Source organism: Engraulis encrasicolus, chromosome 19, assembly GCF_034702125.1.
Source record: "Engraulis encrasicolus isolate BLACKSEA-1 chromosome 19, IST_EnEncr_1.0, whole genome shotgun sequence".
NCBI classification, from domain to species: Eukaryota; Metazoa; Chordata; class Actinopteri; order Clupeiformes; family Engraulidae; genus Engraulis; species Engraulis encrasicolus.
Genome location: NC_085875.1, coordinates 262,501 through 289,964, shown reverse-complemented (window position 1 = coordinate 289,964; position 27,464 = coordinate 262,501). Strand labels below are relative to the sequence as shown.

Genomic DNA, 27,464 nt, shown 5'->3' with positions numbered 1-27,464 from the left:
CCCCTTAGCGCAGTGCCTATGTTATAACCTTACAGTCGCCAAAATTGTAATGGCTATGTCTACTTACAGCTCTCTGTACTGCCATAGGAATGTTTTTATGGTGTAGTTGAGTATTTTCAGCAAATAGTTAACAGGGTCGCCGGCAAACCCATCTGCAGTAAGAGGCTACGCCATGGCTGGAGATGTAGGGAGAGGTAAGGTGGTATTCGAACCTGAAACCCTCTGATCTTAGAACTATCTCCCTAACCATTAGGCTACGACTGCCCAAACTAGATCTTGCCAGAGTACAGGTCAGCCACCAGAGCTGCCCTCTGGACCGCCACCTCCTGGTCTTCCCTCATGGTGTCTCGTATCCACGGCAGGTAGGCCGAGATCTTGGTGCTGACGGCATGTCGTCTTATGGCGCACGCCATGTTGTTGGAGACCACACCGCCGATGTAAACCCTGTTGGTCTTAGCGTTCTGGAACACCATGGCGCTGCCCGCGTCGTTAAAGCACGTGTTCATGAAGTGCTCGCTAGGGCCCGTGCAGAACTTGGTGTCGTCTATGACGGGATCGGAAGGCTTCGTGAAGCTGGCGCGGCACTCCTTGCGCGACACGACGGGCAGCTTGAGGTGCTTGATGGCGCTGGGAAGCTCGTGAATGATGCCCTGGTCCCAGGCGCCAAAGATGGCCGCGACCCCTGGCGTCTCCTCCTCCTCATCGCCTTGCTCGGGGAGAGGGATGGGCATCACCGTCTGGTTGAAGGCCACCGGCGCGCTCAGCTTGATCAGCGCGACGTCATTGGCCCATTTGGATGAGTTTTGGAACCCAGGGTGCACAAACACCTGTTGGCAAAGAGAACAGACGTGGCCATTGGTGAATTGATAATCACATCATGACTTCACTCAGAGATGGACTGAGCCGAAAAAATAAGTCCGGGCATTTTCAGCCAAGCCCCAGTTCATCAGGCATTGAGAGATACAACAAAGCACGAGTAAACATTTTTAGTCATCTAAAATGAGTTATTTTGACCACAACAGCCAAAATGAATATTTAAATCTGACTGAGAGGTCGGCATGAGGACTAATACCACAACATGAAAGGTTGACCTGTTTGCCCTATGGTCAGTCCAGCCCTGACTTCACTGAAGGTCACAACAATGTGTTTTGAAAAGCTGTAGGCTTTTTCTCATCACCCTGTCTGACAGAGCAAGATATTTCAAAAGACACAAATCTGATCACAATAAACATATTATTAATGATGACTTTGGAATAGAACAGAATATAATAGAAAATAATAGAATAGAATTCTGTTTTGACATTCTACATCATAATAAGGGACTAAAACATGATTAGAGGTTGGAAAATGTAGGTGTAATGTATGTACGTTTGTATACTGTCAATGTCTAATTGTCTGTGTCCACACCTAGAGTCTAGAGTCTGTCTGCATGGGAAAGTAAGAAACGTAATTTCAATTCTTTGTATGACCAGCGCATGTAAAGAAATTGACAATAAAACCGACTTGACTTGAAAGCCTCAACCTGCTTAAAAAACAAAAACAAAAGTTGCATCCAAATTGTAAGATTCCTCTCATGCACACCTTTTCGACTGGCACCTCTTTGGAGGGCCATGCGTCCTCGAATTTGGCCACGCCCACGTAGACCTTGGGCACCGGCGTCTTCTTGCTGTGCTCCATCAACAGATTCCTCCCTGACGTCACCACCCAGCGGTCGGACAGCAGAGCCCCGCCTCCGTAGACACCAAAGAAGTCGCCCTCGTCAAGATACACCATCACCTGCCACGGCACCGTCCGCGACGGACCGCTGGGCTTGGGTTTGGGTGGCGGTGGGGGAGGAGGACCTCGTTTTCCTGTGGAAGTATTACATTACATTTAGCAAACACTTTTATATATTACATAATCAGAGCATACAGTACTGTACATCACTTGCAGATACAAAGTACACAGGAAATAATAATAATAATAATAATAATAATAATAATAATAATAATAATAATAATAATAATAATAATAATGGCCCGGCTGTAGCTCAAGTGGTAGGGCACTGCAGTGCTACACCGGCAGCCCGGGTTCGATTCCGGCCCGGGTCCTTTGCCGTCCCTTCCCTTCCCCGTCTCTCTCTCTCTCCCCACTTGCTTCCTGTCTATCTCACTGTCCTGTCACGATTAAAGCAGAGAGGCTCTATGGGAAATACGAGAGAGGAATCTCGCAACTTTTTCCGGGTGGTACTGTCCACTAAGTGGCGCCATCCAGACAGCGCAGAGGAGCGCCAAGGAGCGCAGAGGCTGTTAGAATGAATGGGGTCCCATGGAGCTCAACCACGATGCTGCCATTGCTTTGGGAGAGAATTGGTATCATCGTTTCATTTTATTCTTCCCAAAAGCAGGATAAATTATCCTTTCAAACAGCACTTAGTTTGAATGTTTAAACTAGGTGGATCTTTGTAAAATTCGTCTTTATTGTCAATATGAAATCACGAGTGGCTTCACACACTGCGTTTGGATTGGTCGACCGCCTGCATTGCTGTGATCACGACGGCTGTAAAGCAATTTTGTTAGCAAGATGCTAGCGGAGCCTGACTCATAAATGCCAAAGCTGTAAGAAATCAGAAGGACATAACTCCCAGGTTATTGTACATTTAATTTAAATCCACATTGGTTTCTCAGAACTTACAGTAATATTGTCAAGTTTCAGCTGACAGCGAGGACAATTGTCAGTAATTAGCGCCAGCCTTATGGGCACTACTGTCTCGACAGAGATCCCTAGGTGAAGTGCCGGCACGGGTTGGAGGGCGAGATAGGACACTGTACTGTATGTAAACCCACTGTGATTAAAGGCTCAAAACTGGAATGTCAACATTCGTGTGTACCGCAGTTTGCGGTCACTAGGGGCATCTAGATTTGTACTCTAGCAATGGTGAAGAATCTTTTGAAAAGTCCTGGTTCCAGTTTATAATCCAGATCACCACCAGAATGTAATTACTTGTTCCTTGGGTCATTTCCAACAACTCCACCAAGTTTCATCAATGAAATAGCGATCCAATTCTGGGGCCAATGTCTGCCTTGGACAATTTAACCATTCGTTACACCCTGATGGCGGGCCTGACATTTTACTTATCATTTATTTGCAGTTTTGTAAAATAAATACACACTGTTTTTACTGTTACTTTTTATATATTTGCATTTTTTGCTATAATTGAAGTGAGGGAAATCCGTTCATTATTTTTTGTTCCTGCTGACAAACAAACAGACAGACAGAGAAACCAACGGGACCGAAAACATAACCTCCTTAGCAGAGGTACAGTAATAACATTCACACACACACACACACACACACACACACACACACACACACACACACACACACACACACACACACACACACACACTCACACACACACACACACACACACACACACACACCTTCCACCTTACACTCTGACTTAATTTATGTTCACAGAGCACAGAAAGACAAAAGCACACGGCATAAGTACAGTATATGGCCCAGATGTTTGGGTCTGATTGGCTGTACAGTCCCAGATGTTTGGGTCTGATTGGCTGTACACAGTACCAGATGTTGGGTCTGATTGGCTGTATAGTCCCAGATGTTTGGGTCTGATTGGCTGTACAGTACCAGATGTTTGGGTCTGATTGGCTGTACAGTGCAGTACCAGATGTTTGGGTCTGATTGGCTGTACAGTACCTGGGCGGGGCTCTCTGAGTGACACTGCTGTGGCCCCATGAGGGCTCCAGGCCACCAGGGCCACCACTGCTATCATGGAGGACCTAGAGGCAGACACATTACACTACACTACACTACATTACATTACATTACATTACATTACATTACATTACACTTAGGACCTGGAGGCAGACACATTACATTACATTACATTACATTACATTACACTGCTATCAGGGAGGACCTATGGAGGCAGACACATTACATTACATTACATTACATTACATTACACTGCTATCAGGGAGGACCTATGGAGGCAGACACATTACATTACATTACATTACATTACATTACATTACATTACATTACACTGCTATCAGGGAGGACCTATGGAGGCACACAGATTACATTACATTACATTACATTACATTACATTACATTACACTGCTATCAGGGAGGACCTATGGAGGCACACAGATTACATTACATTACATTACACTTAGCTGACAACGTTTTAACCTATGGAGGCAGACAGATTGTACACAAAACATTCCCTCTGAATACACTCCTTTGTAAATAACTGGTTACAAAAGGAAATAGGCTACTTGATAGTAATCATACACTATTACCAAAAGTATTCGCAAACCTGCCTTGACCTCCATATGATGACCTTAAATGTGAAAACACATAGCTATTGCTGATAAAACCCATAACTTCACTTTTGTCATGTGTCCCCTGTCATGTCTGATTTCATGCATTCAGTCAGTTAACAATTTTTGGTGAGGCTAAAAATGAACCAATGTCAAGTGCAATTGTATAGCCAAGATATTCAGGAAATGTCCTTACCACATGGGTTTGAAGATCTTGAAGTGCTCGAAGTGTATCTGTGAGTCTGGTTCCAGCTGTTCTTCTGTCATTTAAGCAGTGAGCACAGCTATTTATATCAAGCGACAGTGGCTCAATCACCCCACCACTGACAGGAATCGGTGAATAAAGAAAACAAAAACAAGACATCAGGAAAATCCGAGTGTTGTCATTCAGGACATTTTGCAAGATCAGGTCAGCTTCAGAGCTATGATAACTGGCGGACATAGGCCTAATTATTACGCAACAGGACGGGGTCTTGAGTTGAGACAGAGTGAGAGTAGGGGAAGTTGAATTTGCAAAAGGGTCAACTGTCAGTAAGTGAAGTGAAGAGTACAGCAATACTATGAGTGTCCCACATTGCACAAGAGTAGGCTACTCACTGATTCAAATATTTGCACACTATCGTCAGTGTTGCCTTGCTCTGTTTGCCATTCCTGTGCAAGTGGGCAACAGTCAGATAGGCCAGCTCTGAGGGCTTGACACACACACACACACACACACACACACACACACACACACACACACACACACACACACACACACACACACACACACATACACATACATAGGCCTACACACACGCGCATGACACACAAATGCGTACGTTCGCTCGCTCGCGCACGTACATGCACGGACACACACGTGCGCGCGCGCGCACACACACACACACACACACACACACACACAAAGCAACAGGGTTTAGGTTACACACATGAGTGATTAGGCCTGTGTAGGGTGCTAGATTAAGTGTTTGTTCCCGCGTGCACCACTACATGTTTTGAACAAATGTAGACCAATCTGATTCGGAAAAGCAGCATGTTAGAATCATACTTTAAGAAAAGTGTTTCATTGCCCCCTTCTGGTGGTCTGACAAACAGTGTGCTGCGGACTATCTCACCAAACACATGTAGTAGGCTAGGGATGTAAATAAAATCGAAATGTACCGATGTATCGGAAGTATCGGTACCGGTATTAATACCGTATCGTATCGTCATGAAGGCTGTGATTTACACCCCTAGTAGTAGGCTAGATTACAAGACAATTACTGTGAACAACAGAGCATAACGAAAGTGCACACGTTTAATCAGCACCCTTAAACTAGAGCCAGAAAATAGGCCTATCGAAATAACCTTGCTCTGCCTGGTAGACTATTTGATAGGCCTATGCCAGTTTGAATTTCATACACCAGCAACAAATTGTCTACAAGAAGACTTGAATAGTTAGGGACAGCGAGATACTTGTGTAATTATTGGATAAGTAGTCACAGTGGCAAAAATGAGTTTGCGCAGTTTGACTGTGGCTTTTAACGTGACACAAACAGGCTTTTGTCACTGACTTCACGCGAGTGTTTATATTTGCAGACTTCACGCAACCGGAAGTAAACTCTGGCATGAGGTTTGGTAAGTGTTTCATAAATGTTGTGCGGTAAATGTAGTGTTCATTTGTATCTTGTAAGAACACTATATTACTCCACGTATAGTGTGATCACTCTGAACACAAGAGTACTTTTATACGGGTGACGTGGAAAGTGCTTTTGAGCTGCGATACATTTGCTTGAGATATAAGAAGAATTTGGCATGAAATTACAGGTCAAGCAGCTAGCGTCATGTAACTAAGGTTGAACTAGGCACTTCATGAACCCGATAGAAAACTGTGAGCATATACTTCACAAGAGAGATTATTTTCACCACGATCATTGATGATTATCCCTGATGAATGACAGCAGCTGTCTGCTCGTGTAGTATACTATGCATTGCGGGTACTGCCAAGTTATGTGTCGTTTAATCGACCTTCAACAGCAGCAGCTGACAGGACATGCTGTACGAGCGATGATTCTCCATCTACTTTCATAACACCAAGCGGCTTGGTGTTATGAAAGTATGGTCCAAGCCAATAGCTCATAGTCACATTCACATTATGATGCTTTACGAGGACAAAAAAACAGCACTAATTCAATCATCTGTTGTTGTACTGTTTGTGTTGTACTGTTTTGCCAAGCAGATAACCTGCTCTTGATTGTGTTTGTGGATCGTTGTGTGTTGTCTGTACACATAGCCAGCGTAACTCCTTAACGCTGTGCCTCTGCTATAACCTTATTGTTACCAAAAAAGTAATGACTAATTGTTAATCTAAGACTCCATGCATTGTCATAGCAATGTTATGATGGTCTAGTTCAGTGGTTCTCAACCTTTTTTGAACAAACGCCCCCTTGACCTCATCACAAGCCTCCCAACGCCCCCTTGACTCCACCATAAACCTGACAACGCCCCCTTCGTATTAAAAAATTAAATGGACTAATGCACCCCTATGGCAACTAAGCACCATCCCCTCTTAGCTGTATTCTTCTCAATGTCCCCCTAGAGCTCCGCAACGCCCTCTGGGGGGTGGTACCACCCCCGTTGAGAAACACTAATCTAGTTGACTGTTTTCCGCAAAATGTGAGTGGGCCCATGGATGCTGCCATCTGCATTAAGAGGCTACACTAACCTGCACTTCATTGTCTTTAACCTGACCATGTTTTTTTTCCTGTTTTCCTCCACAGCAAAGCCTCCACACAGGGCCACCAGATGTTCTCCTCACTCCTGAAGATCTCTGCATACGTGCAGAAGTACCGCACGCCCGTGCTGCTGGTCGGCTGCGGCGGGGTCTTCGCGGCCAACATCTTCTACCATGCCTTCCCCAACGGCACCTACAGGAAGCTGTACCAGGCCTGGAGCAAAGGCGAGCCCGCCAGCCTCTCGGAGAAACTGGAGGAGGTGACAGATTAGTGCAACACACACATTTTATAACCAAACACATTTTATAACCATTATGAAAAGTTCATTAAATACCACTCAAAGGCAAACCCGCCAGCCTCTCGGAGAAGCTGTAGGAGGTGACTGATTAGTGCAAAACACATTACCTCCGCCAAGGAGGTGATGTTGTCGGTCGCATTGGTTTGTCTGTCTGTCTGTCAGCAGGATAACTCAGAAACTATGAATGGATTTTGATAACATTTTGTGGAGTTGTTGGAAATTACCAAAGGAAAAAGTGATAAAATTCTGCTGGTGACCAGGGAACCAGCACCTTTTTAACAATTCTTCACCATTGCTAGCCGAGGAGTCTCCACGCCCCTAGTGACTGCAAATTTAATTGCAGCACAGGGTGAAACATTTCAGTTTCTAACACCACAAAAAGAAGACAGAAAGACTTAAAATGAAAATAGGGTGTAACATTGTCAAATATTCTATCAAACATCTTCCTTGGCAGAGGTCTGCGCTCTCTGAGTGCATTTCTAGTTTTATAATGTATAACATTTAGCAAACCGTTCAAGGTCTGTTTTCTTTTCTAACCTGCCTTGACAGAAAGATTTAAAGATACTACACAGTTTAAAGTTGTCATCAATTATGAGTCATTGACATTGTTTTAATCCTTTGTTCTGAAATTTTCTTTAAGATAATAATGCTTGGCTGTAAAAATGGTAACCTCTTGTAAATGGACTGCATCCATATAACGCCTTTTCACTACTTCAAGCACTCAGAGCACTTTACATTGTATTTCTCACATTCACTCAATTTGGGGTTGTGTATCTTGCTCAATGACACTTCAATGGGGTCAGGCAGATGGGGTTTCGAACCAGCAACCTTCTGGTTTCTCCTCTACAGCTGAGCCAACAAATGTATTGTGTGCGATGTGTGTTGCAGGTGTTCCAGGCGGTGTTGAAGGATTGCACTGTGGGCTCCTCGGACAACTACACCGCCTTCGCCTCCTTCGGATTCGCCCCGATCGGCGCCGGCGTCCCCTGGCTGCCCGCGGGCGCCCATGTGGGCATCCCCGCCAACTTCAACAGCTCGGCCGACGACCTGGGCGGCATCACCAACCGCACCATCCTCATCAACGGCAAGGTGGGTTGACGAACAGCTGTTCTTATAGGCGCTGCTCTTACTCTATTGTGCATGTAAGGTACAGGTGGGTTGACAAACAGCTGTTCTTATAGGCGCTGCTCTTACTCTATTGTGCATGTAAGGTACAGGTGGGTTGACATTGACAAACAGCTGTTCTCATAGGCGCTTGTCTTACTGTATTGTGCATGTAATGTACAGGTGGGTTGACAGTGACAAGCAGCTGTTCCCATAGGCGCTTGTCTTACTGTATTGTGCATGTAATGTACAGGTGGGTTGACAAACAGCTGTTCTCATAGTGGCTGCTCTTGCGCTGACTGCACTCCTGTGTGGTGAGAACGAATTTCCCCTTGGGGACAGTAAAAGTGTATCTATCTATCTATCTATCTATCTATCTATCTATCTATCTATCTATCTATCTATCTATCTATCTATCTATCTATCTATCTATCTATAGTATAGTCATAGGAAAAAAATAATACTCTCTTCGAAATATCTTACTTTTCTGTCAAAATTGGTCATAAAACATGGTCTCATCTATCTATCTATCTATCTGTCTATCTATCTATCTATCTATCTAAGGAGGTGGAGTGGGACAGTGAGATCGGCATCGTGCTGAAGGACGCGCTGGTCTTCTCGCCGGAGGCCAAGAAGTTCGCCATCGCGCGCGAGGTGGTGCGCCTGGAGGGGGCGGGGCCGGTGCTCCACGCCGCCGTGGCGCCCGCCTGCCTGGCCGGCATCTTCGTCAACAGCGTGGTGCTCAAGCAGGTCTTCGGCCTGTACACGGGCTCCATACTGGCCCGCGGCGCCGTGAACGCGGTCATGCTGGGCCTGGGCGCCGCCTTCTACTTCCTGGCCGCGGACGAGATCAGCCAATGGGTGGACTACCGCTCGGACCGGCGCGCCGCCAGCCTCTCGCCGGAGTACGCCAAGGGAGGACTGGAGTTCTACGACAAGATCATCACGCGGAACAAGACGCTGCGGTCGCTGATGGGGCGGAAGGGCGAGGAGATGTACGCGCCCAGCGGCAACCTCTTCCCTGCCAACGCGTTCAGTCTCAAGCACGCGCCCTACACGGCGCGCAGAGAGGGCATCGCCACTCTTTTAAAAGAACAGAAAATGTGAAAGAGACATTTGACCCAAATTTGACACATGTGAAAGAGACACTTGCCTCAATCATCACAGTGCATCAAATGCTTTATTATTTATTATTTTGTTTTTCACCATGACTTTGTCATGCAATTTGTTCACAGCTGTTTGTACAAGCTCGAGCACCAGATTTTTTTAGTTGGGACATGGACAAGTCTACATTGATGATACTAGCATAGAAAATGGGAATGCTGCTGGAAAAAAGTCAGTTTTTATATAATATTCCAAGTGTCAATCCTGGGTTCAAGAAGTTTAAAAAAATGCCACATTTTCCGAAAGCTTTGCGGAGCATTTGACACTTTTATCCAATGCGACTTACAGTTGTTTTAGTGCAGGCATGGGCAGGGTATTGGTTACAGTCCCTGGGGCAATGTGGGGTTAGGTGCCTTGCTCAAGGGCATCTCAGTGAAAGGCAACCCTCTGATCTAAGGCCTATCTCCTTAGCCACCACGCCAAGGCTGCCCCTCGTCTTATCCAGAGTTGGCTTGATGAAAGATGTGAGTGACAAGGTTTTTACTCTCTTAACCCAGGGTTGGCCCCCCCTGGCATTTTATTTCAGACATATTCTGCTGTATAAAATGTACCACGTCGAAAGCCCACATGTGTTTGATGTTTATTTGGGTCTCTGCTGTATCAGCAAATGTGTTTTGGTAACTCCCCATCATGAACAATAAAAGTTATTCAGCCTACTGCAACTGTATTCACTATGATTACTCTTACTGCACATCACCAGCACCTGGACAGTGGTTGTGCACACTGCACAGGGACGTTACTTTGTGTATTCACTATGTTCTTGAGACAGAACAGAGAATTCTCAACATTCCTTCTTAAGAAATGACTGCAGTGTTACTAAAAGCTGGGACTTAGGACATATTCAAAGCAGCTTCGATCATCCTTCAATTTGGAAGGGAAATGTTTTTTTTTCACCCGATGTCAGAACAGGGTGTATGCAGGGTTTTAAAAAGTATTAAAAGGTGATAAATTCAAAAGCCAACATTTAATGACCTTAAAAGTTGTACATTTCCTCAAAAGGTATTATTTTTTGAAAAATGTGGTATTTTTTAGTGTTACCATTTTGATCAAAAAATCTTTTCACAAAGCAGTGATTCGCGCAACTGTACCCGCACTGCTCCCTTTCGGTCATCTTTTTTGCAAAAAACGAAAATGTATTGTAATGCTAAGGAGGTAGATTACAAATGATGTCTTGTTAATACTTGCATCGGAGTGTCGTGATGGTTGTTAAAAAAGTCTAAAGGTAGTGAAAAGGGGTATTAAATGGTCGTAAATTTGAATTCAAGATTTGTGTATATACCCTGCAGAAAGCACAGCGTTTAAGCTCTGCCCAACTCCTGTGTCCCGCCCAAGTGTCATGATTTTACCATGCATAATAATGGCTACATCAGCAGTTTCAGCCTGGCCACTACAGTATTTCCCATTCCTTATCCCTGAGGCAGTCAGATTTTCATCATATTTAGGGCATGGAGGAGAGCTGAAACATTTTTCCCTGCTATGTGTTCGGTTTACATATACATATGTATGTATGTATGTATTATTATGATGATTTTATTATTATTATTATTAAAATTATTATTATTATTATGATTATTATTATTGAGTTATTACTGGTACGTTTATTACTACTGCAATGGTTTGGGTAAGAATTGGTCATAGTTGCCTTTTCCAGCTAGATGGCACTGTTTGTCAACTTTTGTTTTGTCACCTGTAATTAAATACCATGGCAAACCTAATGGAGTTGTACAGAGACATCAAACCCCTTGGTACGAGAACAGCAGGGGTCTTGGTAGTATTTTTGACCTCGCACAGTCTAAGAAAACCCATATCTGCTTATATAAATAGAAACCACTGACTGATTCAATATGTCAGGAGCCATTAAATGTTCTATTTTTGACAAATTTGTTTTAACTGGCAAGTTTCATCAAGCATATTAAAGTAGCGCCGCGACATTGTACTCAACTTAAGAGTGTAATTACGCCTAACAAGCATGCATTTCTCCAGCACAGCACGCACGCACCGCTCCCAGACCCTCACGAAAGGTAGGCTAGGTAGATGACAGATCCAACAGGGTCTCATTATAGGCCCATGAGAGACTGCTGAGAGACCCTGATCAGTTTTACAGCTCTGTTTAATTGTGCAGTAAACATTTCGGCGGCTTGTCTCCGTCTGTGTAATTTTTCCACAGTTGAGCGTGTGTGTTTGTGTTTGCCCAGTTTTAATGGATGTTCGTTGTTAACAAGAAATCCCCCGCCTCCCACCCCCACTCCCTTCTTTTCTGTTCCAGTAATTAGTTTACCTTGTTATAGACCACAGGCATCAGAGTACACACGAGGCGACCCACCCTTGTTTTTATAACTTCATTACGTTTTTTGGTTCTGTTGGGTGGCTTACATTAGCAACAAGGTCTTAACACAGTACAAGGTATTGCATGGACATTTACACAAAAATGGAAGTTAACGTTCATATATGGTACTAGATTTATTATTTTACTGGTATGTTCTGAATACATTTACATTTAAATAAAATACATACATACTACATTACAAGCACCAAAAACATTGCCAGCACAAGTCTCCTGCTTCTGAAGATGGCATTTTCTTCAGATACTCTGTGGCATTCAGTCTGAAATCAAGTCATTGAAGCAAAGGGGAAGATTCACATCAATGTTTCAAATGTACACAGGCCAGAGGTATGCCAGAATTCACAGGCCAGTAATACCTCTAGGTGCTCGCTGGCTGCTCAGTCTTTCCTTCATATTCCTCCATACTCATTTTACCACCTTAAAAACATGTCTTTTTTAAAAGATAGTTTTTGGTTTTTTTTAGACTTTATTATGGACAGGACAGTATGAGAGGAAGCGAATGGGGAGAGAGACGGGGAAGGGTTGGCAAAGGACCCGGGCTGGGAATTGAACCCGGGTCAGCCGCATGGCAGACGAGTGCCCTATCGGTTGGCCACGGCAGGGCCTCCTCCATATTCATGTTACCGCCTCAAAAACATGTCTAAACTTAGGCGTTATCAAAACATGGTCTGGAGAAGCTAATAGATACCTTTACCATTTTTTTCTAGTAGGGTTTATTACTGCAATAGCCTTTTTACCGGCCTCCCAAAAAGATCATCAAACAGCTTCAACTAATCCAAAATGCGGCAGCAAGGGTTACAAAAACAAAGAAGTTTGATCACTCATTACTCATTACTCCAGTTTTGGGATCGCTGCATTGGAGCTACAAAATTGATTTCAAGGCATTGCTTCTTGTGTTTAAAATCATCAAATGTGATGGGACCCAGCTAGTAGCTACTGGATATGTTTCAGCGGTATGCACCAACCAGGTCACCAAGGTCAATGGAGAAGAATTTGCTGGTAATTCCAAAAGTCAGAACAAAGTGGAGAGGCAGCCTTTAACTCCTACGCTTCAAAACTTTGGAACCAGCTTCCAGATGATGTAAAAAATGCACCCTCTATTGATAGCTTTAAATCTAGACTCAAGACGAAGCTGTTCTCAGATGCCTTCCCCTAGCAGCACTAAATTATATGATTAAAAAAAAAAATCTTATTATTTGATGTTTTATCTTAATATTTTAATTTTCTTTGACTCTAATTGTTTCTTTGTTTATTTTTTATTTTTTTGTGAAGCACATTGAATTGCACCTGTGTATGAAATGCGCTATACAAATAAACTTGCATTGCCTTGTCTCCATATAGCCTATAACCATCCATGCAATTCAATCGGTCAGTCCAAACACAATACAGTATAGCACAGCAGAACACCCTGCATGGGAGGGAGACTGGAGAATATTAACTGTTAAGTTAAAATGTAAAAAAACAAACAAACAAACAAAATACAGTTCACAACAATCAAAGGCCAAAGTCTAGATTACAATTCATAGGGGACATTCGTAGATGCAATTATTGATACCGCAGTAGATACAATTCACGTAGGACCTTTGCCACCATTCAAGTCCAGTCACCAGAGACCTGCCCAGCACAACATACAAAGGTCAAAGGTCAACAAGACCAATGACTGTGCAGAAGCTCAGAGCAGTGCATGAACTGTGGCGCACGTCACATGCAGGGCCAGATTAAGACGGCCCGGTGCCCCTAGGCTACAGGTTGCTGTGGGGGCCCCCCAGAAGGCAAATTTTGCAACAAATTTACATAGAAAGTGTCATAATTATGAGCTGGGAATTAAGGATAACTTGCCTAACAACTGTAATCAAAACAATCAATAACAATTCCAAATTTTTTCACTTTTGACTGATCAGGGGACCCCTGGCTGGTGGAGGCCCTAGGCTGCAGCCACATCTAGCCTGTGCGTTAATCCGGCGCTTGGCACATGTCACGTTCACATATAGCTGTGCGGGTGTTCAGGCACCAAGTCAAGTGCTGAAGGTGTGGAAGTTGGTCTTGTTGTGTAGTGGTATGCCCTCGGCTCCACGGAACTCCGCTGCGATGTCTTCGAACGTGCGGCCTCGCGTCTCTGGCAGACGAAACAAGGTGTATGTGAAGGCCACGATGGCCATCGTCATGAAGATGAGGTACACGTAAGGTCCAAGCAGTTTCTGGAAGGACAATAGAGGCGAGACCAACATTTGGGATCACATTTTCTTGTAACTACAAAACACATCAACAGACACATCTTCATCTTCAACAAATTGAAAAACATCAATATGAGGTTCATGAGTTCATGAGTGAAACAATTAGTTTAAAGGAAAAACAAATGTTGTCTTTGCAGGTGGTCTGTGACATTCTTTAGATCAGTGATTCTCAAAGTGTGGTCCGGGGACCACTGGTGGTCCACGACAGAGGTCAAGTGATCCGCAAGGGGATTTCTGCTTTTCCAAGACAAGATAGTAGTAAGCTATATTTGTAACATAATTACAAAGGTAAACATAGCTGAAGTCATATTTTCAACACAATAAGACAGACTTGTAAATGTGAATAAAAAGTATGTGATCTGCATCGAAATGAGTAGTGTTGAATTAGCACCCCTCAACTGTCAATTCAGTTACCAGGTGGTCCCTGAACATTTTTGGGGGGACAAAGTGGTCCTCAGTCTGGAGGAGTTTGAGAAACACTGATTTAGATGAAGGCCTAAACATATTCAAGATTCAAAAACCTAACTTGGATCTTCACAGACGCGTACATACAGTACATAAAACAACAACTTACGAAAAACGGGGGGAAGAGTAGTGCCAGCAGGAACTTACGAATAGCGGGGTGAAGAGTAGTGCCAGCAGGAACTTACGAATAGCGGGGGGAAGAGTAGTGCCAGCAGGAACTTGCCGCCCCAGTTGAGCATACTGGTGAAAGCCATGGCCATGGGACGAGCCGATTGGTCGAAGAGTTCGGCCGCAATAAACCAGGAAATGGGGCCCGGCCCCACCTCGTACGCCGAGATGAGGAAGAACACCACAAACACGTGCAGGCTCCGCACGTCTGGCACCATGTGCTGATGGGGGACACAACAAGACACAGGAATGTGACAAAGTGCTAATGGAGACACAAGACACAGGTGAGCCATTAAGGACATTAGGAAGACACAATAGACAGGTACATCAGTAAGGACAGGTGCTAAGTCAGTGGTTCCCAACCTATGGGTCGGGACCAAACCTATGGGTCACCAAAGATCCGCAGCGGGTCGCGAAGCCCTTTTGATTTTAAGGTGTTTAATTTTAATACCATATATAGCCCCTGTTGACTAAATGACAAAGCATTTAAATCAATGCATAGAAGCAACAAAATGTAAGTGATACATCAAACACTTATTCTATAAATTCAAATTGAGGAATAAAATGATAACTAATGAGTTTTCGCAGGAAACAGAGTCTCTCGTGCGGGCACTCGCGTGTTTGGGTCACCAAAGCTTACAATGGTAAAAATATGGGTCCCTGAAGAAAAACTTTGGGAACCACAGGTGCTAATGGATACATACAGTAAGACACAGATACAAAGACATAGACCACAAACACATGTGCTAATGGCGGATACAATAAGACACAGGCATGTCACAATGTGCTAACAGGGACACAAGACACAGGTGCGTCAGTAAGGACATTAGGAAGACACAATAGACCACGAACACGTGCAGAATCTGCACTTCTGACACCATGTGCTAATTTGGACACAAGACAACACAGGCATGTTACTATGTGCTAATGGGGCAAGACACGGGTACGGTGTGTCATTGGGGACATTACTAGGAAGACATAAATCACAGGCATAGACATGTCAAGGGAGGAATTCTCTGGTCAATGTGAAAAAAACAATGGCTCCTACTCAGTATCTACTCCTATTCTCTCCTTGTCCTTGTGTCCTCGTTATGATGTCGTAAGAGCTCATTGACGATAGAGGTTTAATTCAATATCCCTCAAAAGTGCAATTGAAAGGTAGTTTTCTCATTTGTTATTGGGATGTTTTGAAAAAGGGGAAAAGTGCCCCAAAAGTTGTTGTGCCTAGGCTGACAGTGAAGACCAGACAAAAACACAGGGTGGATAAGGACTTTTTAAATAATAATGTCACCACAATCCATGGGTAAGCGGTTAGGGCGTCAGACTTGTAACTCAAAGGTTGCCAGTTCAACTCGAGAGTAATTAACCAGTGCTCTCCCCCATCCTCCTCCATGACTGAGGTAACCTGAGCATGTTACCATCCCGTGGCCGCACTGTTCCCTTTCAGGCGCCATTGGGGGCTGCCCCCTTGCACGGCTGAGGCATAAATGCAATTTCGCTGTGTGCAGTTAACACTTGTGTGCTGTGTCACAATGACAATGGGAGTTGGAGTTTCCCACTTGGGCTTTCACAGCTTTTTTTGAACACCCTTCCAGGCACGCGAGTCACATGGAACCCAAGTGTGGGGTTGAAAGGTCATGTTTTCCTACGCCATAGTATGTCACACCAGCTCTTGAAGTACCTTTGCGTGTGAATTTGATGCTCTTTTGCATTGTCACATGGCCTTGTACATGTACACAGGGCAGTTACTTTGCAGTTCACTGTTGACTGGAGACTGGGCCGCAGTGGCTATAGTTAATGTGTGTGCTTTTAAGTGGCAGCGGGAGCTTAACAAATTAAGCCGTTATAATAATTTAAAGGTACACTGTGCAGGAAATGGTCAAAAAAGGCACTGCAACTATGCTGCTCATTGAAACTGGGCTGCTTTTGCCAAATTTGATCTTTACATGAAAGTTTACTTAATAAACAAATATTTTCTAGTATGGTCCAAGTAGAGTCATTTTTGCAGCTAAAAATTGCTATTTTTAGAAATTCAAAATGGCGGACCATGGAGAAGATCCCCCTTTTCATGTATGACAAGTGAAAATGTTCCAGTCATAATGAATACTTAGCATCTGATAGTGGTGGTAAGTATTTATGAAAAAGGTAACATTATTGAATGGGCAGCATGAATTCTGGAAATAAGCAACTAAAAGTCTCACACAGTGTCCCTTTTAAAGTTGATCCAGTTCTTTCTAATACCCAATGTCAATATACGTATACTGTATGAGTAAGGACATGTGATGGATTTTCCGGGAACTTGTAAAGATATAAATATATTATAAAAAAACAAGAACCCATTTCCGTGACCTTGATACCGTGATAAAGACTGAACCGTGACTTTTGTGAACCATGCCACCCCTAGTATTTAGACACATGAAGAAATCAGACTCCATATGGGGCCCCGGTGACGGTAACGCTTTACTTTACGGTACAGTAATTACTGTGTACTTCCTGCATAACAACAGGGTAACAGAGAGAAGATACATGGTATCTAGTATTATCTACTCTATCCCACTATTTGAACGCTGTTGCTCGCTGCTTACCTGTATGGAGTTGGTGTGGGGCCCCCTTATACGTCTGAATCTCACTATATCTATCCCACCAGAGAGAGTAGAGAGAGAGAGGTTCCATTGGCTGATTACAAGCATGGAGTTGGTGAAGGGCCCGGCCCCCTCACTGTATGTGGGGTGACTGAGTCCCACTTTACTCTACCCCTCTATTTGAATGCTGCTGCTGGCTGCTTACCAGGATGGAGTTGGTGTGGGGCCCCTTATACATATGTGGGGTGACTGAGTCTGAGTCTCACTATATACTGTATCCCACTATTTAAACACAGCTCACTGCTTACCAGTATGGAGTTGGTGTGGGGCCCGGCTTCCTTACTGTGGGGTGACTGAGTCCCACTTTACTCTATCCCTCTATTTGAACACCGCTCACTGCTTACCAGCAGGGGCATCGCAGCAAAGAGTCCCACTTTACCCCTCTATTTGAATGCCAGTATGGAGTCGACTCCATACCAATATGGAGTTTGTATGGGCCTCCTTATACATATGTGGGTGACTGAGTCTGAGTCCCACTATACTACAGTATATCCCTCTATTTGAACACAGCTGGAGTTGGTGTGAGGGCCCCTTACTGTATGTGGGGTGAGTGACTGAGTCCCACTTTACTCTAACTTCTATTTGAATGCTGTTGCTTGCTAACCTGATTATAATCGACTTTCAAATCTCTTTGAGACTTGGTCTGGCACAGAGCAAAACAATGAATGTTTCCCAAATGGCGTGGTTGACCCGCCTCCCTAGGTTTGCTACTGGTTGACTGGTTTCAGACAAAGTGGGTGGAGTTCCCGATTTTTCAAGAGATCAGAAACAATGTCTACATTCCTCTTTGCCTGACTAGAAGCAACACAGAAGGTGTTGGCCTGGCTACTTGACCCCTGCTTACCAGTATGGAGTCGGTGATGGTCCCCCCTTACTGTATGTGGGGTGACTGAGTCCCACTATACTCTTCCCCTCTACTACACACTGTTGCTGGCTGCTTACCAGTATGGAGTTGGTATGGGACCCCCTTACTGTATGTGGGGTGACTATACTATCCCCCTCTACTACACACTGCTGCTGGCTGCTTACCAGTATGGAGTCGGTGATGGTCATCATCATGTTGCAGAGCGCTAAAGACAGGAAGCCGGTCAGCAGCAGCCTCCTGCGGCCTGCCCTCTCCACCAGGAAAAACTTGCAGCCAAAGAAAAGGAGAGAGAGATCTAATGAGTTGAGAGCTGCGTGATGTGATTTGTCTTGAGTGACAACACCAAAGGCTCTCTACACAGAGTCTACACTGCGCTGTGTTGTAATCAGGGGCCGGATTAAGATAACCAAGGGCCCCTAGGCTACAGTTTGCCATAGGCCCCCACGGAAGGGAAATTCTGTGATTATTGAAATTACAGACAACTCATAAGATTAGCCGGGAACTGAGGATAACGCGTGTACCGAATAAAGGAGAGGAATATTAATACAATTTGCCAAGTCTATTCAGCACAACATACACATGTATTAAATTCTTTGTTTTGTTACAATGCTGCAATTGATGTTTTTCTTTCCTTCCTTTGAACAATCAGGGGGTCCCCTGGCAGGTGGGGTCTGCAGCAGCCATGTCTAGCCTATATAGCCCTGTCTATGACCAATCAGGGGGCCCCTGGCAGGTGGGGGCCCTAGGCTGAAGCCATATCTAGCCTATATAGCCCTTTCTATGACCGATCAGGGGGGGTCTGGGCAGTTGGGGTCCCCTGGCAGGTGGGGTCTGCAGCAGCCATGTCTAGCCTATATAGCCCTGTCTATGACCAATCAGGGGGCCCCTGGCAGGTGGGGGCCCTAGGCTGAAGCCATATCTAGCCTGTGCATTAATCTTGCCCTGGTTGTGCTGTAGTGTAGACACACGTTAACATAGTACAGGCCCTCTAAAACTCAGGCCTGCGTGCCGGTTGGCCGGTCAGCCTGCCAGCAGCCCTCCACTCACCGCCACGATGGTGAACGCCACGTTGACAGCCCCGACCCCCAGCGTCAGATACTTCGCCTCGTCAAAATTAGACTTGGCAAACATTTTCGTTGAATAATTTATAATCTGAAAAGAGAGAAGAAAAACACATGAGTCACGCTGCCTTCTAGCCGTGAGTGAGCAGCAAGCTACAGCATACGTCCCCCGCTGAGGTCCCCAAAGCCTGCGGAGGGCGAGGGAGGGGGGGGCAGTGACACACTGACCCAAAAGCCCTCCGCCCCCCCAACACCATCCCCCATACTCCACCCTCCATCACCTCCCAAGTCCTCGAAACAAAAAAATGAGATAAAAACATAAAATAATAGAGCATTCAAAACAGTACTCTGAATAAGGATAACTACACAATGCTGTAACAGTTAAAAGTTCAATAGCCTACAAGAAAGGAAAACAAACTTTTTTACGTTCAAAAAAGAGCATTGAAAATTCTCATAGCTGGAACAAAACAAATGAAAACAAATGTAAAATGGGGAGAAAAGATGATTGAAAACTCTGAGGCAGAGTAATTCAGATGGACTTCACGACACTCTGTGGGGAATATCCATGATACATAGAAGCAGCATTAAGATTCATGACTGGAGGACACGTGCACAACATCCAGAATGTTTTTCCTCCTTAAGAAATACAGTAAATGGCAAGTGTAATTTAGTGTGCAAACTTTGGAGCTGCCAGTAATATCATCATCTGAAACAAGAATGAACTCCAAACATGAGTGCACTTGGATAGCCTTGTAATGTCCAGCGTTCCAGCTAAGGTCAGAGTCATTCATTTTAAACGTCAAGACAAGAGTTACAAGTCAGAGTTCTGAGAGTTCTAACTCTGAGATTTCTAAGCCTGCATCACAAGTTTACATTACATAGTGTAGCCAGATGTGCCATAATTATGGTAGCCTATTTGTACCATAATTTTGTGCTCTGTGCGAACAAAAACACATGATGTACGGTCATTTCAGCGTTTTCATTCAGTTCATATAGCCTAGTTGACTTAAACAACCATTTGATTTGGGTATGATACTTGAGATTTTCGGCTCACTGGCTCCACATCACATTCCAAGTCTACATTAGAGCTCTGGAGATGTTCACACCAACAGGACTTGCCACCAGTCTTAACAGAAGTCAGTCCCAACTCTGCACTCTTAAGTTCAACTATACTGTTGCGCTCGTTTCTCCAGTGGGATTTAAGCCTTCTTCCCTGGCTGGACTAGCCTGGGAACTACCATACAGCCTTTAGTTCTACACCATCGTTTCGATCTGAAAGACAGTCTGGTGAGGATGACTCATAACGGACAAGATCATGATCCCTGTGTCATAATGGCCAAGCATTCCGACCTTTACAGTTTCTCTGTCCTATCCATTGAGAGTAAATAGAATGGAGGCCAAAATTCTATTTCATTGTTGAAGCCAAGTTGGAGCCAAGGTTGGACCCAAAAAGACCAAAAAATGGCTAAATCCCATTCATTCCTATGAGAGACATAAAACCCTGTATCTCCCTTAAATGCCACTCCAGGGGGATCATATTTCGCTCAACTAGTAGGTCCCCTTGCTCTCCAACTTACCAGGGTGGTGATTTTTTGTGGTGATGTTTTATTTTAGAGAGATATTAAAAGTTAAATTGACCAATGAGCATCAGAACATGGTTTGATTGACCGTTAGAAGTCTTGTTGTTGTCCAATCAGCACCTGCGTTTGGCGTTGCTAAGGTGGAATGTAAGTTGGAATGTTCCCAAATCTGGCTTCAAAGCGTTGAATGGCAAATAGCGTTGATTTGGCGTCCATTCTATTTACTGTCAATGGTCCAATCAGAGAGCAGGGCAATGTGTCATAATAGCCAAGTATTCTGCCCCCTACGGAATTTACCATAGGCAGCTCCCCAGACCTAATCTCCCTTGTGATTAGGTCTGGTGTTAACCAGGCAAGGGCTGGACTGGCGGAAGAGGAGGTTGTACAGTATAAGAGGAGAGAAGAATGGGAGGAGGAGAGTGTGCAGGCAGAAATGAACTCACTGCATTGAAGCCAGACAATAGAGATTGCCAACGTGACGTCATTGCCCCGACAAAATTTACTTTTAGGTCTGTTTTTTCTTGTTTAAACGACTAGGATTGGCGGACCAAGACCACGCTCTGACAAGTGCTAGAATTTGATTTGAGGAGGAGGAGGCTGTTTAGGAGGAGTCATTTACTCACTGCATTAAATCCAGACAGCTGGCTGCCCAGGTTGATGACGAGGGGAGAGGAGGAGGAGGAGGAGGAGGAGGTTGTTAAGGAGGAGGAGGAAGAGGGAAGAGGAGGAGGAGGAAGATGAGGAAGAGGAGGAGGAGGAAGAGGAGGAGGAGGAGGTTGTTTAAGAGGACTAATTTACTCACTGCATTGAATCCAGACAGCTGGCTGCCGAGGTTGATGACGAGGACGAGCCTGATGGGCTGCCTGTAGCGGCGCTTGGTGAGGAACTGGCGAATTGTGACGCCCGACTCCTGCGTGGTGGCCTCCTCCTTCATCTCCGCAAGCTCCTGGATCACGTCGTTAGGGTTGCCTCGCAGCCTCTGTAGCGCTTAGACAAGACGATATTATATGGAATCAACTTCCTACCGTAGCTGTGAGTGTGTATGTGTGCGTGTGTGTGCGTGTGTGTGTGTGTGTGTGTGTGTGTGTGTGTGTGTGTGTGTGTGTGTGTGTGTGTGTGTGTGTGTGTGTGTGTGTGTGTGTGTGTGTGTGTGTAGGTACCCTTCTCGGCCTGCAGCTCTTGGCCCTGGTTGATGAGCAGGTATCGGGGGCTCTCGGGGCAGAAGGGCAGCGTGAGGTACTGCAGAGCCGCCGGGATCAGGGACAGAGACAGCATGATGGCCCAGTTCTCCTCCGTCCCCAACGCAGTCTCCAGACCCACCACCTGACACACACACACACACAGGATGAGGAAGAGGAGGAGGAGGAGGAAGAGGAGGAGTTAGTAGAGAAGGAGGGACAAAGACAGCATGATGGCCCAGTTCTCCTCAGTACCCAACGCAGTCTCAAGACCCATCACCTGCAGGAGGAAGAGGAGGAGGAGCTTGTGGAGGTGGAGTAGGAAGAGGAGCAGAAGGAGGTGGTAGTGGAGGAGGTTGTGGAGGAGGAGAAGGAGGTTGTGGAGGAGGAGAGAATAGAAGGAGGAGTTTGTGGAGGAGGAGGAGGAGGAGAATGGTTTGGAGAAGTAAAAGGGAGGAGGAGGAGGAGGAGGTGGAGGAGGAAGAGGAGCAGAAGGAGGCGGAGGAAGAGGAGGTAGTAGTGGAGGAGGCAGAGGTGATGGAGGTTGTGGAGGAGGTGGAGGAGGAAGTTGTGGAGGAGAGAAGAAGAGGAGGTGATAGTGGAGTGTGGTCTCACCCACCATGCCCAGCAGGATGCCGGCGGCGAAGGAGACCTGGTTGAGGGTGGCGAAGGCCCCTCGCAGGTTGGTGGGCGAGACGCCCTGGATGTAGAGCGGGTTGAGGCTCATGGCCAGCCCGCAGAACAGACCGAAGATCAGGCGGCCCAGGATGAGAACCTCAAAGGACGCCAGGCTCTTGCTGGAGAACATCAGGCACGCACTCACGATGGACAGCGCGTTCACGATCAGGATGGAGTTACGTCTGATTGGTGAAAGGGTGAGGAGGAGGTTAGAGGAACCTTTTTGGTGGAGAGAGCCATAAAAGCCACATTTTTAAAAATAAAATGTTTGACAGCCATACCATTAAAAAAATACAATAAAGAGCATGTATTTCAATTAAACTCAACAATTTTAGAGTGTACTGTCAAGTTTTATTGATAACAGGTAAGTATAGGGTTGCCAACTGTCAGCTTCATTATGGAGGCCGGGGGGTGTGTGGGTCCGCCTCCCGAAAATGTATTTCTTAAAATGTGTTAAAATGCTGGAAATTGCATCTAACGTCCCGTGTCCTGTTTCTGCTCAATACGGAACACATACTTTTATTTATAAATACGGGACGATTCCGTATTTCAAGGGACGCGGTTGGCAACCCTAGTAAGAGCCAGATGCATGGCCGTAGCCACCTATGAGGTAAGGGAGGTCCGGACCTCCCTAATTTTTAGAGAAAATTATATTTTTCATACATGACAAAATGGATCTTCTACATTGTCCGTCATTTTGAATTTCTAGATATAGACATTTTCAGCTGCAAAACACACTGTATTTTGGTCATACAAGTTCAGCAAATATTCATGAAAAGACCAAAATTGCAAGAGGACAGCATAGTTTCAATGACCAGCACAGTTGCAACATGCTCTGGGCACCATCCTACACTGTGCACCTTTAAAAAAAATTGGTGCGCTGCGCACGTGTTATTGATCTCCCTTATTTCAAGCTCCTGGCTACGGCCATGACCAATGCAGTTCCCTAAAGAGCCACATATGGCTCCCGAGCCATAGGTTCCCTAAAGGCAACTTTTTGAGTAATATGTCTGAGCAACGAAACTATAAGATTTTGTCTGGACTGTTTATCACTATAACACTTTTATCAAAACAACTTGCATCAGCAACAGACAACTTGTCTAACTATCCCATCCCATCACATCATGATGAGGATCCAGGAGTTTTTTAACCCCTTAGCGCAGAGCCTATGTTATAGCCTTACTGTCACCAAAATTGTAATGGCTATGTCTTAATCTGTTACTTAAGCCTCTCTGTAATGTCATAGCAATGTTGTTAGGATGTAGTTGAATATTTTCAGCAAATAGTGCATAGGACCGCCGGTGACCCCATCTGCAGTAAGAGGCTACAAGATTCTTCACCATTGCAGGGAGCCCTATCTCACGCCTTTCGTAAAGTCTTCACGAAAATAATAGAGTAATTTTCGTGGTGCATTCACGTTATTGCCCGCCTTTCGTAAAGTCTTCACGAAAATAATAGATTAATTTTCAAGCTGCCTATTCACTTGAATTGCCCCACTGCTGCTATGGTTATCCAAACGTCTGCAGGGGCGGGGAGGGGGTGCTGACAGAACACTGTTGATACTCTCGGGACTCAGTAATTCGACGCCCTTTCGGTACTTACGCCTTATGTCCCCTAAACCTAAACCTAAACCTAAACCTAAACCTAACCCTAACCTTAACCCTACTTAACCCTAAACCTAACCCTAACCCTAACCTTAACCCTAACCTTAACCCTAACCTTGACCCTAAACCTAACCCTAAATTGCTTGTTTGAAATGTTTGATTACCATGTGACGGTAGGCTACCGAAAGGGCATCAAACTAGTGGGTCGCTAGGCAACAGTCGGGCAATTCAAGTGAATAGGCAGCGTGAAAATTAATCTATTATTTTCGTGAAGACTTTACGAAAGGCGGGCAATGACGTGAATGCACCACGAAAATTAATCACATTTTTTCGGGAATACTTCACGAAATGAGTGAGATACGGTTGTTGCAGGATAGGGTGAATTTTGACTTTCCAGTTTTCAAATCCACAAAAACAAGGTAGAAAGGGTGTAAGATAGTCAAATGTTCTATCAAACAGCTTCCTTGGCGGAGGTCTGCACTATCTAGTGTATTTCTAGTTAAAGGTACACTGTGTGAGATTTTTAGTTGTTTATTTCCAGAATTCATGCTGCCCATTCACTAAGCTTACCTTTTTCATGAATACTTACCACCACCATCAAATTCTAAGTATTCATTATAACTAGACAAATTGCACTTTTCATACATGAAAAGGGGGACCTTCTCCATGGTCCGCCATTGTGAATTTCCAGAAATAGCCATTTAGCTGCAAAAATGACTGTACATGGGCCATACTAGAAAATATTAGTTTATTACTTAGTAAACTATCATGAAAAGGTCAAATGTGTCAATAGACAACACGGTTTCAATGAACAGTATAGTTGCAGTACCTTTTTTGACCATTTCCTGCACAGTGTCCCTTTAACCCTTTATAGGGGACACACATTTCTGCTCCCGAGTGAAAAAAAGAGTTTGACAGGCTCCAGGCCACTGCTGATTGATCAAATGTGAAGATGCCACTATCTGTCTGAAACCTGATTTCTCCTGATTCATTTGATATTATCCACTTGGGTGTGCACCCGTGTAGAGAGGCATGGCAGGGGCATTTGTGACAGGTGTGCTGTGCAAGTAATCGGAAGTGATCAAATATAGTCACTTGCCCTATAAAGGGTTAATGTTGTTTAGCTCACCTTCCAAAGGAGTCGGCCAGCCCCTTGACCCCTAGTGAGCCCAGCAGGGCCCCGAAGTCTTTAATGCTGACGGAGAGCGACCACAGGAACGTCAGGCTGTGGTCCGGCATGGACTGGTTGTGTCGAGACCTCCATGTGTGATTGAAGAACTCCTCAATGATCTACGTATATATTGAGAAACAGACAGGCGAACTCAAATGGATGCATGCACATGCACAAACAACGCACACGCATGCACATACACACGCACGCACGCACGCACGCACGCACGCACGCACGCACGCACGCACGCACGCACGCACGCACGCACGCACACACACACACACACACACACACACACACACACACACACACACACACACACACACACACACACACACACACGTGTATATTGCTCTTCAGTGTCTTTTAACTTCATTTCCATTGAACAAAAACAGAGCAGCTCAGATTTTGAATTTCTTTCAGCAACCTTGTAAGCTATTGCAAATGTGGTATGAACAAACACCCCTTTCAAACAGTTTAAGACCTCACTTTGACTGAATGCCCAGTTAGCAAAAAAGAATAGGTCAATTTGAATTTTCCCCCTGTGATCGTCTTGTTAACTTCAGCAAGTGTGATATAGGCATAGCGTTTTATACCTGCTCCTCAGCAGGCCAAGGGCTGTGTGTATGTGTGTATGTGTGTGTGTGTGTGTGTGTGTGTGTGTGTGTGTGTGTGTGTGTGTGTGTGTGTGTGTGTGTGTGTGTGTGTGTGTGTGTGTGTGGGTGTGTGTGTGTGTGTGTGTGCGTGCGTGCATGCGTGTGTGTGTGTGTGTGTGTTTGTGTGTGTGTGCGCGCGCGTGCGTGTGTGTGTGTGTCTGTGTGCTCACTGCTCACACACGTATGAACATGAACATGCACATGTGTGTGTCTGAGTGTGTGTGTGAGGGTGATTAAAAATGGCTTGCAGATGGTTTCCAAAATATTTTAATGATGAAAAGCTAAACAGTGCTAACTGCACTCCGGAGCGGCCCACACACACACACGACCATAAATCACCTTGATCCCCTCGTCATGCGTACGGTGCCTACAGTACAGCACCTACCGTATGCCAAAACATAACATAAAGGAGAGCACAAAAATGTATATTGGAGACGGGCCAAAAAAAGGGGGGGCGAGGGGGGAGAACTGGCACCGCACTGCAAAGTTTACACTAGATTCAGTGTTTCCCAACCTTTTTTATCCTGCGTACCCACTAAGCAATTTTGTCATATGATGAGTACCCCTCTCACTCATGCTCTATATATCTGTTCCTCTATCCCAATGTGACTACACTCCATATATTTGTTATTACCGGTATTACATTTTTCCAAGTACCCCCTGAGGTGTGTTAGCGTACCCCTAGTGGTACACGTAGCCCTGGTTGGCAAACACTGGTCTAGATCAGGGGTTCCCAACCTTTTCCAACGTGGGGCCCACTCGAAATTGTCACAAATGTTCAGGGCCCACTTCTGACCCAATAAAGAATAAAACTCAAATAAATCAATAGCAACACACACCAAAATATGATAATTTGTAGAAAATGATTTCAAGGCCGACCAGTGGGCCCCGGCCCATAGGTTGAAAATCACTGCTCTAGATGTTCAGAGGAGTCAGTGGGTGGGATGGTGTTGGAGGTTGTTGTAGGCAGGTGGGGGTGGGTGGGTGCTGGTGGAGGGCAGGTGGGGGTGGGGGTGGGTGGAGGAAGGAGGGTGGAGGGCAGGTGGGGGTGGGGGTGGGTGGAGGAAGGAGGGTGGAGGGCAGGTGGGGGTGGGGGTGGGGGTGGGTGGAGGAAGGAGGGTGGAGGGCAGGGCTGGACTGTGACAAAAGAAACAGGCCGGGCATTTTCACCCAAGGCCGGTCCGCCATGTATTGAGAGAGGCAAAAT

General features: G+C 45.1%; 3 protein-coding genes across 3 annotated transcripts in view; 1 reads left to right on the top strand and 2 right to left on the bottom strand.

The window, feature by feature from the left end:
* Positions 1-269: 269 nt before the first annotated feature.
* On the bottom strand, positions 270-4,763 carry LOC134469928 (haptoglobin-like). The gene is made up of 4 exons (XM_063223952.1): positions 4,528-4,763; positions 3,703-3,785; positions 1,582-1,850; positions 270-827 (listed from the first exon to the last, which is right to left on the bottom strand). The coding sequence occupies exons 1-4, from the start codon at positions 4,596-4,598 to the stop codon at positions 270-272; spliced, it is 981 nt and encodes a 326-aa protein (XP_063080022.1). The 5' UTR covers positions 4,599-4,763.
* A 1,160-nt stretch (positions 4,764-5,923) lies between these two features.
* tmem177 (transmembrane protein 177) lies at positions 5,924-10,033 on the top strand. The gene is made up of 4 exons (XM_063223951.1): positions 5,924-5,948; positions 7,091-7,304; positions 8,232-8,432; positions 9,012-10,033. Exons 2-4 carry the CDS (start codon positions 7,116-7,118, stop codon positions 9,552-9,554), a joined length of 933 nt encoding a protein of 310 aa, XP_063080021.1. The 5' UTR covers positions 5,924-5,948; positions 7,091-7,115; the 3' UTR covers positions 9,555-10,033.
* Positions 10,034-13,970: 3,937 nt separating this feature from the next.
* Positions 13,971-27,464, bottom strand: part of LOC134435121 (solute carrier family 2, facilitated glucose transporter member 1) — a 31,247-nt gene continuing 17,753 nt past the window's right edge. Inside the window, exons 3-10 of the mRNA XM_063183953.1 lie at positions 25,560-25,720; positions 22,768-23,008; positions 22,131-22,293; positions 21,773-21,957; positions 19,377-19,481; positions 18,494-18,595; positions 14,840-15,043; positions 13,971-14,153 (exon numbers count right to left, since the gene is read on the bottom strand). Of these exons, the coding sequence (XP_063040023.1) occupies positions 13,971-14,153; positions 14,840-15,043; positions 18,494-18,595; positions 19,377-19,481; positions 21,773-21,957; positions 22,131-22,293; positions 22,768-23,008; positions 25,560-25,720 (1,344 nt within the window). The remainder of the gene's footprint in view (positions 14,154-14,839; positions 15,044-18,493; positions 18,596-19,376; positions 19,482-21,772; positions 21,958-22,130; positions 22,294-22,767; positions 23,009-25,559; positions 25,721-27,464) is intronic.